The 14,206-nt window shown below is 40.8% G+C and overlaps 1 protein-coding gene across 2 annotated transcripts in view; it reads left to right on the top strand.

Annotated features, from left to right (window-relative positions):
- Positions 1-14,206, top strand: part of txndc16 (thioredoxin domain containing 16) — a 126,863-nt gene that overhangs the window by 100,527 nt on the left and 12,130 nt on the right. For both annotated transcript variants that reach the window (XM_043697651.2, XM_087989857.1), the window contains exon 17: positions 12,646-12,784. In XM_043697651.2, the coding sequence (XP_043553586.2) occupies positions 12,646-12,784 (139 nt within the window). The remainder of the gene's footprint in view (positions 1-12,645; positions 12,785-14,206) is intronic.

The following is a 14,206-nucleotide window of genomic DNA, read 5'->3' as shown; positions in this document are numbered from 1 at the left end:
CACCAGGCATACCTGAAAATGATGTGTCAACATGGTGAACTTGCCCATCAGGACTACTTGCATGCTTAACAATAGGATGTGATCGACTGAGCTAAGCGATCACACAACAAGTGGATCAGATCTAAGCTGTGCAGTCATGCCATATCAAGTCGTGAATGGTGGTGAACAATTAAACTCACTGGGCTCCATAAATATCCCCTCAATGATGGGGGAGCGCAGCACATCAGTGCAAAACATAAGGCTGCAGCAGTCTTTGCCAGAGGTGCCGAATGGATGATCGATCTCAGTCTCTTCCCGTGATCCCCAGCATTGCAGATTCCAGTCTTCAGCCAATTTGATTTACTCCATGTGATGTCAAGAAATGTTTGGAGACACTGGATACTGCAAAGGCTGTGGACCCTGACAAAATTCCAGAAATAGTAGTGAAGACATGTGCTCCAGAATTTGCTGCTCCCCTAGCCAAGCTGTTTCAGTACAGTTAGAACATTGGCATCTACCCAACGATGTGGAAAACTGCCCAGTTGTATCCTGTACACAAAGCAGGACAAATGATGTAGTTAACACTGCTGCATCACAGTGCCAAGGATCCAGGTTTGTTTCCAACCTTGGGTGACTGTGTGGAGTTTGCACATTCTCCCCGTGTCTGTTTAGGTTGCTGTTGGGTGCTATAGTTTCCTCCCACGGTCCAAAGATGTGCAGGCTAGGTGGATTGGCTATGCTAAATGTGGGGTTACAGGATGACTGAGATGCTGGGTATGGATGGAATGCTGTTCGATAGTTGGTGCTGACTGGATGGGCTGAATGGTCTGTTCCTGCAATATAGGGATTCTATGAAATCCAACCAAGCCACTTATTGCCCCATCACTCTATTCTTGATCATCAGTAAAGTGATGGAAGGTGTTGTCAATAGTGCTATCAAGCAACACCTGCTCAGCAATTGTCTGCTCAGTGACGCTCAGTTTGGGTTCTGCCAAGGCCACTCAACTCATGACCTTATTACAGCCTTGGTCAAACACAGACAAAAGAGCTGAATTCCAGAGGTGGGCTGAGAGTGACAGCCCTTGACATCAAAGCTGCACTCAACTAAGCGTAGCGTCAAGAAGCTCTAGCAAACTTAAGTCAGTGAGAATCAGAGACAAACTCTTCACTGCTTGGACTCATACCTGGCACATAGGAAGATGATTCTGATTGTTGGAGGTCAGTCATATCAGCTCCAGGACATCTCTACAAGAGTTCTTCAGGGTAGTGTCCTTGGCCCAACCGTCTTCAGCTGTTTCATTAATAACCTTCCCTCCATCATAAGGTCAGAAGTAGGGAGATCCACCAATGATACCTTTCACGATTCCTCAGATACTGAAACAGTCCATGTTCAAATGCAACAAGATCTGGGCAATATCCATGTACGAATTGAGATAGGTGGATCTCACAGAAAATGAATTCCCTGATTGGGGCTCTTAATCTTAATGAAGAAGTTGGATCAGTGTCAAGGACCATCCAGATGTAAATAAAGGGTGACTTGATGACTGATGAGTTATTTCAATCCAGGCTTAGGCTGATAAGTGGCAAGTAACATTCATGGCACACAAGTGCCAAGCAATGACCATCTCTAACAAGAGAGAATGTAACCGCTGTCCCTTGACATTGAATGGTTTTACCACCAATGAATCCCCCATGATCAAAATCCTAGGAGTCACCATTGATCGGAAACTCAACTGGAGTCACCATATCAATACAGTGACTACAAGAGCAGACCAGAGGCTAGGAATACAGCAGCAAGAAAGTCACCTCCTGATTATCCAAAGGCTGTCCACTATCTACAAGGTACAAGTCAGGAGTATAAGTCATTTGCCTGAATTGGTACAGCTCCAACGACACCCGAGAAGCTTGACACCATCCAGGATATAGCAGTCTGCTTGATTGGTACCACATCCACAAGCGTCCACTTCCTCCACCACTGACACCCTGTAGCAACAGTGTATGCAGGCATTTCTGTATAGTGTGTGTTTCATCTACGTGAATTGGCTATTACGCGATTGATGAATGACGTGAACTTTCTACTGAATGGGTATAGCAATTTTCTGTAGCGATCATCTACAGTGTGATTTCCTATAATGTTGCACAGGAACGCAACCATCACATTGTACCAGAATTACTTGTACTAGCTACAGGTAGTACTGCAGAAATTCACTAAAGATCCTTACATCTTCTAAATACATGGCTACTTCCAACTAGAAGATACCACCTGCAAGTCCCCTTCTAAATCACTCATTGTCCTGGTTTGGAAGTATATCACTGTTCCTTCACTGTCGCTGAGTCAAAATCTTGGAATTTCCTTCCTAAGGGCATTGTGGATCAACCTACAGCCCATGGACTGCAATATTTCAAGAAGACAGCTCTCCACCACCTTCTCAAAGGCAGTTGGGGATGGGTAATTAATGCTAGCCAGCCAGTGACATCTATGTCGTAAAAGTTAATAAAAAAACCTTTGTTTCATAATGTATTTAAGTCTTCCTCAGCCGTTTAGCTCAGGCCAAGTTTTCGAATTCTCTAACCTTTTGTACTTTCCCTTAATCTTTTGGCACAACAGCTTGTAGAGACCGTCAGTTATCATTGTTTCACAGTTTTGAGCCTTGCTACTTCTTCACCTCTGTCTTCACATTTTAAATACTTCCAAATGCTGATATGATAAGTCCATTTTTCAGTCATGTTTCCAACTATCTTCTGGTTCATTTTCTTAATCATCTAAAATTAGATCTATACCTAATAAATGCATATAAAAATCTCATGTATGCGTGAATTTTTCGGTTCAGCATTCTGTTTTCATGACTTTTTTGGTGAAATTTCAATGTCAGCTTTTATCACTGAACTTGTCTACATACATTTTGACATTTCAAAATCCAGTGTTAAAAGGTTCAATATAACAATATTTTTGTAGGCTTTGTTATGTTGTGGGTTGAATTTCTGAAACCTTTTCCCAAGCCTGTTGTTTTTCCAGGAAAATGATCTTATCAGTTCTTACTAGCTTACTTTTCGTCTGCTTTTAGATCATCTGTAATGACCTGATGTAATTCATATCTTCCAGTTTGTCTTTTTAGTGAGAAACCCTTGGGAGGACTATTACTGGGTCTTTCATGATGTAAAACCACTCCAAAAGTCCCTTGGCAGTGAAATATTGTCCTTTAACTATAATAAACAGTTATTTGACGGGTCAGTACTTGAACATTGCTGAAGAGAGAGCTGCTCGTCTTGACTCGCTAAGATTAACACTAGAATGCAATCTTATAAATGATTGACTTGGAACCACCTGATGAAGGAGCAGAACTCTGAAAGCTAGTGCTTCCAAATAAACCTGTTGGACTATAACCTGGTGTTGTGTAATTTTTAACTTTATAAATGATTGCAATACCTTGCACGCCAGGAAAAAGGAGGCGCTGATTAGTTGACAAATCAAACCTATTTGGCGGTGGCATTCCTGGGGGATAGCAAAGGAACTATGTACATTCCTCAAGTTCTAGTTAATTCACAAAAACACAAGGTTTGCAAATTTTTTTTTGCAAAGAACAAGTCCTTGCATATGAATATATGTCACTCTAGCAATTGTACATGACCCTCATTCTGAGCTTGAATGTCTTAATTTGTTTTTTTTTAATTAGACCATAAGACCATAAGACATAGAAGTGGAAGTAAGGCCATTCGGCCCATCGAGTCCACTCTGCCATTCAATCATGGCTGATGCGCATTTCAGCTCCACTTACCAGCGTTCTCCCCGTAGCCCTTAATTCCTCTAGACAACAAGAATCTATCAATCTCGGCCTTGAAGACATTTAGCGTCCCGGCTTCCACTGCACTCCGTGGCAATGAATTCCACAGGCCCACCACTCTCTGGCTGAAGAAATGTCTCCGCATTTCTGTTCTGAAATGACCCCCTCTAATTCTAAGGCTGTGTCCACGGGTCCTAGTCTCCTCGTCTAACTGAAACAATTTCCTAGCATTCACCTTTTCCAAGCCATGTATTATTTTGTACGTCTCTATTAAGTCTCCCCTTAATCTTCTAAACTCCAACGAATACAATCCCAGTATCCTCAGCCGTTCCTCATATGTTAGACCTGTCATTCCAGGGATCATCCGTGTGAATCTCCGCTGGACACGTTCCAGTGCCAATATGTCCTTCCTGAGGTGTGGGGACCAAAACTGGACACAGTACTCCAAATGGGGCCTAACCAGAGCTTTATAAAGTCTTAGTAGTACATCTCTGCTTTTATATTCCAACCCTCTTGAGATAAGAGACAACATTGCATTCGCTTTCTTAATCACGGACTCAACCTGCATGTTTACCTTTAGAGAATCCTTGACTAGCACTCCCAGATCCCTTTGTGCTTTGGCTTTATTAATTTTCTCACCATTTAGAAAGTAGTCTATGCTTTTATTCTTTTTGCCAAAGTGCAAGACCTCGCACTTGCTCACGTTAAATTCCATCAGCCATTTCCTGGACCACTCTCCCAACCTGTCTAGATCCTTCTGTAGCCTCCCCACTTCCTCAGTACTACCTGCCTGTCCACCTAACTTCGTATCATCGGCAAACTTCGCTAGAATGCCCCCGGTTCCCTCATCCAAATCATTAATATATAATGCGAACAGCTGTGGCCCCAGCACCGAACCCTGCGGGACACCGCTCGTCACCGGCTGCCATTCTGAAAAAGAACCTTTTATCCAACTCTCTGCCTTCTGTTAGACAGCCAATCCTCAATCCATCCCAGCAGCTCACCTCGAACACCATGGGCCCTCACCTTGCTCAGCAGCCTCCCATGTGGCACCTTATCAAAGGCCTTTTGAAAGTCTAGATAGACCACATCCACTGGGTTTCCCTGGTCTAACCTACTTGTTACCTCTTCAAAAAATTCCAACAGGTTTGTCAGGCATGACCTCCCTTTACTAAATCCATGTTGACTTGTTCTAATCAGATTCTGCTCTTCCAAGAATTTAGAAACCTCATCCTTAATGATGGATTCTAGAATTTTACCAACAACCGAGGTTAAGCTGATTGGCCTATAATTTTCCATCTTTTGCCTTGATCCTTTTTTGAACAAGGGGGTTACAACAGCCATCTTCCAATCATCCGGGACCTTTCCTGACTCCAGTGACTCTTGAAAGATCTCAACCAATGCCTCTGCTATTTCCTCAGCCACCTCTCTCAGAACTCTAGGGTGTATCCCATCGGGGCCAGGAGATTTATCAATTTTAAGACTTTTTAACTTTTCTAGCACTGTCTCTTTCGTAATGGCAACCATACTCAACTCAGCCCCGTGACACCCTTTAATTTTTGGGATATTACTCATGTCTTCCACTGTGAATACTGACGCAAAGTACTTGTTAAGTTCTCCTGCTATTTCCTTATCTCCCATCACTAGGCTTCCTGCATCAGTTTGAAGTGGCCCAATGTCTACTTTTGCCTGTCGTTTGTTTCTTATGTACTGAAAGAAACTTTTACTATTATTTCTAATATTAGCAAGTAAAACATCCAGAATATTTAACAAGCGTTCCTTAATCACAGAATCTCATCTATTAGTTGGCCATTTGTTTTAGGTTTCTGCGTGTGGACTGGTTGAGTACAATGTGTTTTCTGCCTGTTATGCACAACTGAAAGAACATTTTTTTAATTTGAATAGCCAGTAATTGTGATATATGGCACTGCAATGGGACTGACATTCTCTGCGGTTGGCAGAATGCCTTTTGCATCTACGTATTAATAGAAAATTTCACTCAATTGTGGCAGCATAAAACACCTGTTCAAATTTTTGAAAACCTTGGCTTTTGCATGGTCATTTGAAGTAGACTAGTTATAGTTTGGTGTGTAATGCACAAATTTACAAATGGGCTAAATGCTGCTATATGCAAACCTGAAAAGTGCCCAGTCTGTTTCTGAGAAGCTGTGGACCATAGACTAGATGCAAGAACCCTTGAAAGATAACTTTAAAGGTCTTACACGTGCACATTGAGACTTAACTGACAGCCCATACTTGCATTTAGTTTGTTGAGATGGATGCACGGAAGAGAAAATATTGCTTAATTGATAAACTTACAAACGTTTTCGTGCTTGTAATCTATTTTGTCTCCGGTTCAATGTTTATTTGACAAGATTAAACGAGTGTTGAACAGTTATAGTCTCGGTTATTGATACGTTAAGAGCCTGTTGATTGACATTTTTAAAGAGTTGTAATAACAACAAGTTTTTCAAAGACTATTTCTAAGCATTTCCACATATGCTATTATACTATAGGGCCCATGCTTCGATATGGAGTTTAGGTTGGATGAATGGGCATTGAGGTGCGAAGTTGCCATTGAGGGTACAAGTGGACTTTGGGAGTTTGGTGAGACTTGGAGAGGATGGTGTATAGATTGGGTGAGGACACGGTTGGAATGGAGTCAATGAGGCCATTGGGAATGGTGAGGCATGAGCTGGTATGGAGGGGGCGTAGGAGTGTGTGAGGGGTATGATGAGTAGGAGCGAGAGAGCCTGATATTTAATGAAACAAATGGGGCCAAGTCCCAGAGAACTGGGGTGGGTTTTTAAACTAGATTTTGGCAGCCCCAGTGGTTGATTTTAATTTGTATCCTGCAAGGGCAGGACTCTATTCTGCCTTAGTCCCCTACCCATAGAATGAAAGCATGCTCTTTGACATTTTTTCCTGAGGTGAGTGTGCTGAGCCGAGAAATATTCCGAATTGAATTACCTAGCTATAAAATGAAAATCCCGCTCAATATTTGTATAAACATTTTCTAATTTCTAATTAACCACATCTATTTCAAGCTATAACACGTCTCTAGAGGAGGTGGAACTTGTACCTGGGCCTTCTGGCTCAGAGGTAGAGATGCTACCACAAGAGCCCTCCAGTTTTTGTGTGTACTAGGTTTAAATAGTGGTTTCAATGCTCATACAAAGATGACTGTAGTCAAAAGCCTCAACGGTGTTGACAAACCAAGAGTCAATGTAGATTAGTGCGGACTGTGTGAATGTATGAACAGTAGCTACTGTGCGTCATAGGTGTTTTTAGTCAACCTATTTAGAGATGGTATGAGACCCCTCTGGAATGAGTGGGATGTGAACTCGAGCCTTCTGTCTCAGAGACAGGGACACTATCACTGTGCCACAAGAGCTCATTGAGCTTGTACATACTGGGTTTAAATGCTGGTATCAGTGTTTGTATAAAGATGACACCAATCATAAGTAGTGAACATTGATTTAGAAACAGTAAGAAAAGTATTTATGGATATTGTTATGGATCAGACCAAACCCCCTCAAAATATTTTAGAAAATAGTCTAGACCCTAACTTTTTCTTATTTTAAAGGCAAATGTAAGATTTAGTTTTCCAGAAGCAATTTGATTGCTTAAACTACCAATCTTGAAACAAAACACACTTTATTCATACACTATAAATAAAAGACAACAAAAAAAATTGAAATAACTTTACTGTATTGGAAAACTTTAAAGAATAATAGATTATTTAACTACTAAACAGTAACTGGTCCGATATAGTAACATCCCATGAACTGCTACTGAAACCCAAAATTAAAAATTCTGGTTAAGTGGGAGATTGACCCCACACTCTCAGGCTGCTTCTACTGTTCCAAATTTTAAAAAGACCCAAACTTGATTGAGTTTTTTTGAAGAAGTAACCAAGAGGATTGATGAGGGCAGAGTGGTAGATGTGATCTATACGGACTTCAGTAAAGCTTTCGACACGGTTCGCCATGGGAGACTGGTTAGCAAGGTTAGATCTCATTGAAGGGAAAGTGAGGTCTGCAGATGCTGGAGATCAGAGCTGGAAATGTGTTGCTGGAAAAGCGCAGCAGGTCAGGCAGCATCCAGGGAACAGGAGAATCGACGTTCGTGAAGAAGGGCTTATGCCCGGAACGTCGATTCTCCTGTTCCCTGGATGCTGCCTGACCTGCTGCGCTTTTCCAGCAACACATTTCCAGCTTAGATCTCATTGAATACAGGGAGAACTAGCCATTTGGATACAGAACTGGCTCAAAGGTAAAAGGCAGTGGTTGGTGGTGGAGGGTTGTTTTTCAGATTGGAGGCCTGTGACCAGTGAAGTGCCACAAGGATTGGTACTGGGTCCACTACTTTTCATCATTTATATCAATGATTTGAATGTGGGCATAAGAGGTATAGTTAGTAAGTTTGCAGATGACACCAAAATTGCAGGTGTAGTGGGCAGCGAAGAAGGTTACCTCCGAATCTTTATCAGATGGGCCAATGGGCTGAGAAGTGGCAGATGGAGTTTAATTTAGATAAATGTGAGGTACTGCATTTTGGGAAAGCAAATCTTAGCAAGACTTATACACTTAATGGTAAGGTCCTAGGGAGTGTTGCTGAACAAAAAGACCTTGGAGTGCAGGTTCATAGCTCCTTGAAAGTAGAGCCGCAGGTAGATAGGATAGTGAAGAAGGTGTTTGGTATGCTTTCCTTTATTGGTCAGAGTATTGAGTACAGGAGTTGGGAGGTCATGTTGCGGTTGTACAGGACATTGGTTAGGCCACTGTTGGAATATTGAGTGCAATTCTGGTCTCCTTCATATTGGAAGGATATTGTGAAACTTGAAAGAGTTCAGAAAAAAATTACAAGAATGTTGCCAGTGTTGGAGGATTTGAGCTACAGGGAGAGGTTGAATAGGCTAGTGCTGTTTTCCCTGGAGTGTCGGAGGCTGAGGGATGACCTTATAGAGGTTTATAAAATCATGAATGGCTTGGATAGGATAAATAGACAAAGTCTTTTCTCTGGGGTGGGGGAGTCCAGAACTAGAGGGCATAGGTTTAGGGTGAGAGGGGAAAGATATAATAGAGACCTAAGGGGCAAGTTTTTCACACAGAGGGTGATACGTGTATGGAATGAGCTGCCAAAGGAAGTGCTGTAGGCTTGGGACAATTGCAACATTTAAAAGGCATCTGGGTGGGTATATGAATAGGAAGGGTTTGGAGGGATATGGGCCAGGTGCTGGCAGGTGGGACTAGATTGGGTTTGGATATCTGGTCAGCATGGACGAGTTGGACCGAAGGGTCTGTTTCCATGCTGTACACCTCTATGACTGTATTGTTTATTGGCTCTGAGTAGACTGATCGGTGCTCCTCTCTCAACCTTTCTTCATAAAAAAGAACAGGAGAAATGCACCTTTCAAAGCCATTATATCATCACAATATAACAATATCATTGAATGTTTAGAATATATATTGGATTTAGCAAGGTATTTGGGAAAGCTCAATGAGACTGTTGAAGATTAGGGTCATGGAACGAATGATAAATTATATACTGCATTGGGAATTGCCTAAGCAATGGAATGATCAATAAGAGGAAAAGCTGATGTCACAAACCCATCATTAATGAACTTTCTCAGAGGTCTATTCTGAGCTTCTGTTGCTCAGGCTTCTTGTAAGGATAAATATGGAAATATGTTGATGGCTCTAAACTGTGTAGGAATATGCCCGTAAATGGATAATGTAATTTAGGAGAGAATACTTGGCATGCAATGGATGGGCATCCATTAGCAATTAATGAAAAGGGTAAGAACTTGAATGTTATTAAGGAATTAACCACAATATAAAGTCCATGCCATATCTGTTTATCACCAGTGTACACATGTCTGAAGTGTATTTGATGAATTGAAATAACATTGTTGAAAAGAGAGCTGTGATGCCAGACTTTTTTTATCTTGCCTTCATCAGGACAAACAGAAGAATATTCAATTCTAAATCATCACAACAATTTTCATTGAATAAAAGAAAATTGGTAAGCGTCATAATCTAAGTATTTAAATCTGTAGAAGACATGATTAAACATACATGAAAATCAGTTTCTATAAATTTGAATTATGATTACAAAGCTCGATAAAAATATTGTAAATTTAAAAGATTCCAGTAAAACTAAAAGATGTTTTCCCCAGCTAGTAGATCCGTGACTTCAGCAAATTGCACCTGTTGTGTACCGCTGAGGGAATTTGTTTAAAAGTATAAATATCTGTCATACAATAAGATGGATATTAAAAGAATAAGATTAAGATGAATTTTTACATTCCCTTTGGAACACTGACTCATGAGAATGCAACTGCTCACCTTTAGTTGACTATCTCTGAGGGAGAAATTTCCCTGATATTTTCTTGTAAGGACTTCATTTATTGGTCATTTATTTTTTCCAAGAGATTAAGTGAGTTGGATAGAACACTTTCAATGTTTCATACTTGGCAACAAAGTAGATTAGAGAGCCGTGAGAGATTATTCCAGTCCATCTGCATGATTCCGAAGTTTGAGGAACTGGCATTATGAAAGACATGTTACAAAGAGCACTTTTTGCAATATTGTTAGGTCTTAAACCAAAGCAGCAATAGTTGGAAAGGCTCAGCAGGTCTGGCAGCATCTGTGAGAGAAATCAGAGTTAACATTTTGGGTCGAGTGAGCCTTCCTCAGAACACAGATGCTGCCAGACCTGCTGAGCTTTTCCTACAATTTCTGTTTTAGTTTCTGATTTACAGCAACCGCAGTTTCTTTTGGTTTTTATTTGATCGTAAGCTATTTATTTGGATCAGAGTCTGTGTTTGAGGGAATAAGTTGGGTTGTGCTTTTATTACAGGACACATTAATGCAACGTTTGTGAGCAAGTTTGAATTCTATGGTTAATCCAACTTAGTATGAAAGCTGCATATCACTGTCTCTGATTACCACATAGTTTCGTTTAGCTATGCAGTCAGTTTAATCTCTTGCCCACTTTTATGGAAGTAGGGGATAATTTGAGGGAAAGTTTGCACATAGACAGGAGTAGCCTTGAAAGGAAATGACGTTACATGGCATGTGGCTTAATAGCATTAAAAAGGGATTAGAGAACATTTGAACACTGGCCAATGGTGACCCTTAGCATGTTGGAGATGGAGATCATTCAATAATGCTGTTGAATGTATAGGAGAGGTATCTCGCAAATATAAATGAATGTTATTACTACTAATGAGCCCAAGCTGAATTTTGGGCTAGCTCTTGCTACATGTGGACATGGACTTCTCATTATTTGAGGACATATAAAACGAACAGTGTGCAAACAACAGTAAAGAACACCACATTTCATCATAGAATGAAGAGAAGGCCTTTGATGCAGCAAGTGAAGTTTTCAGGCCTAACGTACTTCTCTGAGATACTCCTGCAATGATTCTGAGGACTAATGTGATAGCTGTCTAACTACCAAAGTCATCTTCCTTTATCAAGATATGTCTCCAACCTGCAGTATTGCTCCAATCCTGCTCATGAGTATGATTGACTTTAGTTTTACTCAGACTGTTGATGCCAAATTTGATAAATTACTGTGTTCATCTCAAAGCCAGTTGCTTCGCAGCACACTCTTAAAAAAAAAATCAATTCCTGTTCATATTTGGAAAGAGTTTTGGATTTGAGTGACCTTGGTGAAACCCAAACTGAGCACTGTTGAGCAGAGTTTTGTTGGGTAAGTACTGCTTGATAGTGCTGCCAGTGACACCTTCTGCAATGTTGTTAATGATTGAGAGTAGATTGATTGAGGATTTGACTGGATTAGGTTCGACCAGCCTTTTGGGGACAGGACAAATCTGGGCAATTATCCCCGACAGTTGGCTCGTTGCCAAAGTTCTAGCTGTAGTTGAACATCCTGGTTGGGGACATGCTCTGACTAGCTCTGATGAACACATCATCTGCCCTATAGCTGCAAGTTCTTATAGCTCAGAACCTTGCTGTTTCTTAACTTCACATGTTCTAGTTTGAATTGACGGAGACTGGTTTCTGAGTTGGTAGCACGTCAGGAGCAATGGAGCATCTGCTTGGCACTGGTGAGGCCACATTCGGGGTATTATTTACAATATTACTGTCCTAATTCAAAAAAGGATTATAAATACATTGGAATACTGGATAGATGGGTTGTCTTATAAGAAAGGGTTGGACTGGCTGTGCTTGTATCTATTTGAGTTCAGAAGACTTGATTGAAACATAGAAGATCCTGAGAATTCTCGGCAGATGTGAAAAGAATGTTTGCTCTTGTGGAAGATGTTTGGCTTCATAGGGAGATTGAAACTCTGCTGATTCTTTCAGCAATTTCTGACCAGCGGCATCAGAGTGAAGAAAACTCTTTCCCCATTTTTTTTAACATCGGTGCAGGCGTGTTTAAATGACTGTTGTCATAGAATCATAGAATCCCTAAAGTGTAGAAGCAGGCCGTTCTGCACCGACCCTCCAAAGACCCACCCTATCCCTGTAACCCTGTATTTCCCATGGCTAATCCACCTAGCCTGCACATCCCTGGATGCTACAGGACAAGTTAGCATTGTCAATCATTGGACTGTAGGAGGAAATGAAAGCACCCAGGGAAAACTCAGTTCTGTTCTCAGAAACTCTGTTCACAGAACTATCACCCTCAAAAAGTCAAAAACTACAAAGTTTTGCTTTTGTTTTGCACAAAAGTTTCAGTTGCTATTAAATGAAAAGTTGAACTTGAATAATTTCTGAACAATTCCATTTATTTATATTTTGATGCTAAAACAAACTGATGAGAAGTTATTTCTTTCCATCAGATATGTGCATTTAAGAAATGATGTTTTGTTTTAATCTGTCACTTATATTGTTGCATTGTCATTCAGCTCTCAAAGGTTTGGTGTGGCTCTACCAGCTCTGGTGTTTGTTAGGGATGAAAAATCTGACATAGAAGCCATTCATCTTGAAAAGCCTAGCAGAGAGGACATTGTATCTGCAGTCAAGAGTGCCATGTTGGAAACATTTGTAAGTGTTTTTAATGCTAGATGTTTGTATTTAAACATTTTAGCATAACTTTTGAAGTTCTCATTATTAATGTTTTAAATACTTTTGCAATACATATTGTGATGTGTGAAGAATTAATTCTTGACATAATTAGAATATTAAATTAAAATGTCATTTATGTCAATATATTCTCACTTTTAAGTCAAAATGTTGTAGAGTAAGGAAAACTAATGTTTTTTGTTGATGTTGGGTTTCCAAATCAAAGTTGATGTATTACAGGAGTCTCCATCATGTGATACTTTATAAAATGGCATTCAATCTCCTGACGTTTATCATATGCATAATCACATAATATTGCTCAGTGTTTGCTAGTGTTATTAAGATGACCTTAATTGAGAACCTTAGGACAACAAAGTCCTGCATAAAATAATCGGGGTGTGTAACTCAAATCATTGCAAGTGGAGTGTCTGCACCATTTGCTTCTGACACAGCTCATAGAGATGCCTCTGCTCAGAAGTGCAATCTGCAGAGATTCCTTGCATACACACCAGCAGACTCTTGAACTGTTGTTATGACATCAGTCAACTCTGCCTGATGATTGGAAGCCTCATTTGTGGGAATAGATCACACGGGCCCGCCTGAAGTACTAGCTTGTTGCTCAGCAAATGTTTGAGTTACTTCAAGGACCAGGCACCCAACTTGCAATGTATTTGGAATTGTTGTGGTGTGTAATTTGAGGTGCTGTGGTAAGTTCCTGAGAGGGAATGCTGTTGCATTCTGAATGGAAGAGCAGCTGACCTGTCCATTCGAAGACTGACCCAGTATGGGGCCTGCAGTTGCATTCTCTTAAGGTAAGCAACAAGACATGTAGATGGAGCAGTACCTGCAGAGAGGGCAATGATTCCCCCTATTAGCTTGAAGGCACACTCCGACGCATCCCTTGACTGTGACAGAAGACTGCTTGGCAGCCAGCCATTGCACTCAGCATCCAAGTATGCACCACCTTAAAAGTAACTCCGCTGAAGTCCTTATCCTAGTGCCCTGTAACAGAACTCCTCTGTGAAATTGCCTTCCAATGAGCCGTCACACTCTCTTCTGGGTCTCACTGCAGCCTACTCGTGCCCAACGATTTATCGTGTGCTGCTCCCAATTTTATACCAGCCTCTAAGGAACATGAATTCCCAGTATCTGAGCTGGTGGCTATGAACATAGGACCTTGTGAACAAAACACCTTAAGAACAGGACTAGGCCATTCAGCCTGTCAAACTTGCCCTGTTGTTCAATACAAATGGCTAATCTAACACTTCAATTCCTTCCTTCCCCATGACCACATATGCCATTGGTAAACTGAAAATCATCGATTTCTACATTAAACATACTTAAAGACTGATCTTCCATAAACTGCTGTGATGGAGAATTCCAAAGTTAAAAAGAAGTCCTCAT

Source organism: Chiloscyllium plagiosum, unplaced genomic scaffold (genome assembly GCF_037043375.1).
Source record: "Chiloscyllium plagiosum isolate Xiang-an unplaced genomic scaffold, Cpla_swu_hap1 HiC_scaffold_8, whole genome shotgun sequence".
Lineage (NCBI taxonomy): Eukaryota > Metazoa > Chordata > Chondrichthyes > Orectolobiformes > Hemiscylliidae > Chiloscyllium > Chiloscyllium plagiosum.
The sequence above is the reverse complement of the archived record's forward strand: the minus strand, read 5'-3'. Positions and strand labels throughout refer to the sequence as shown.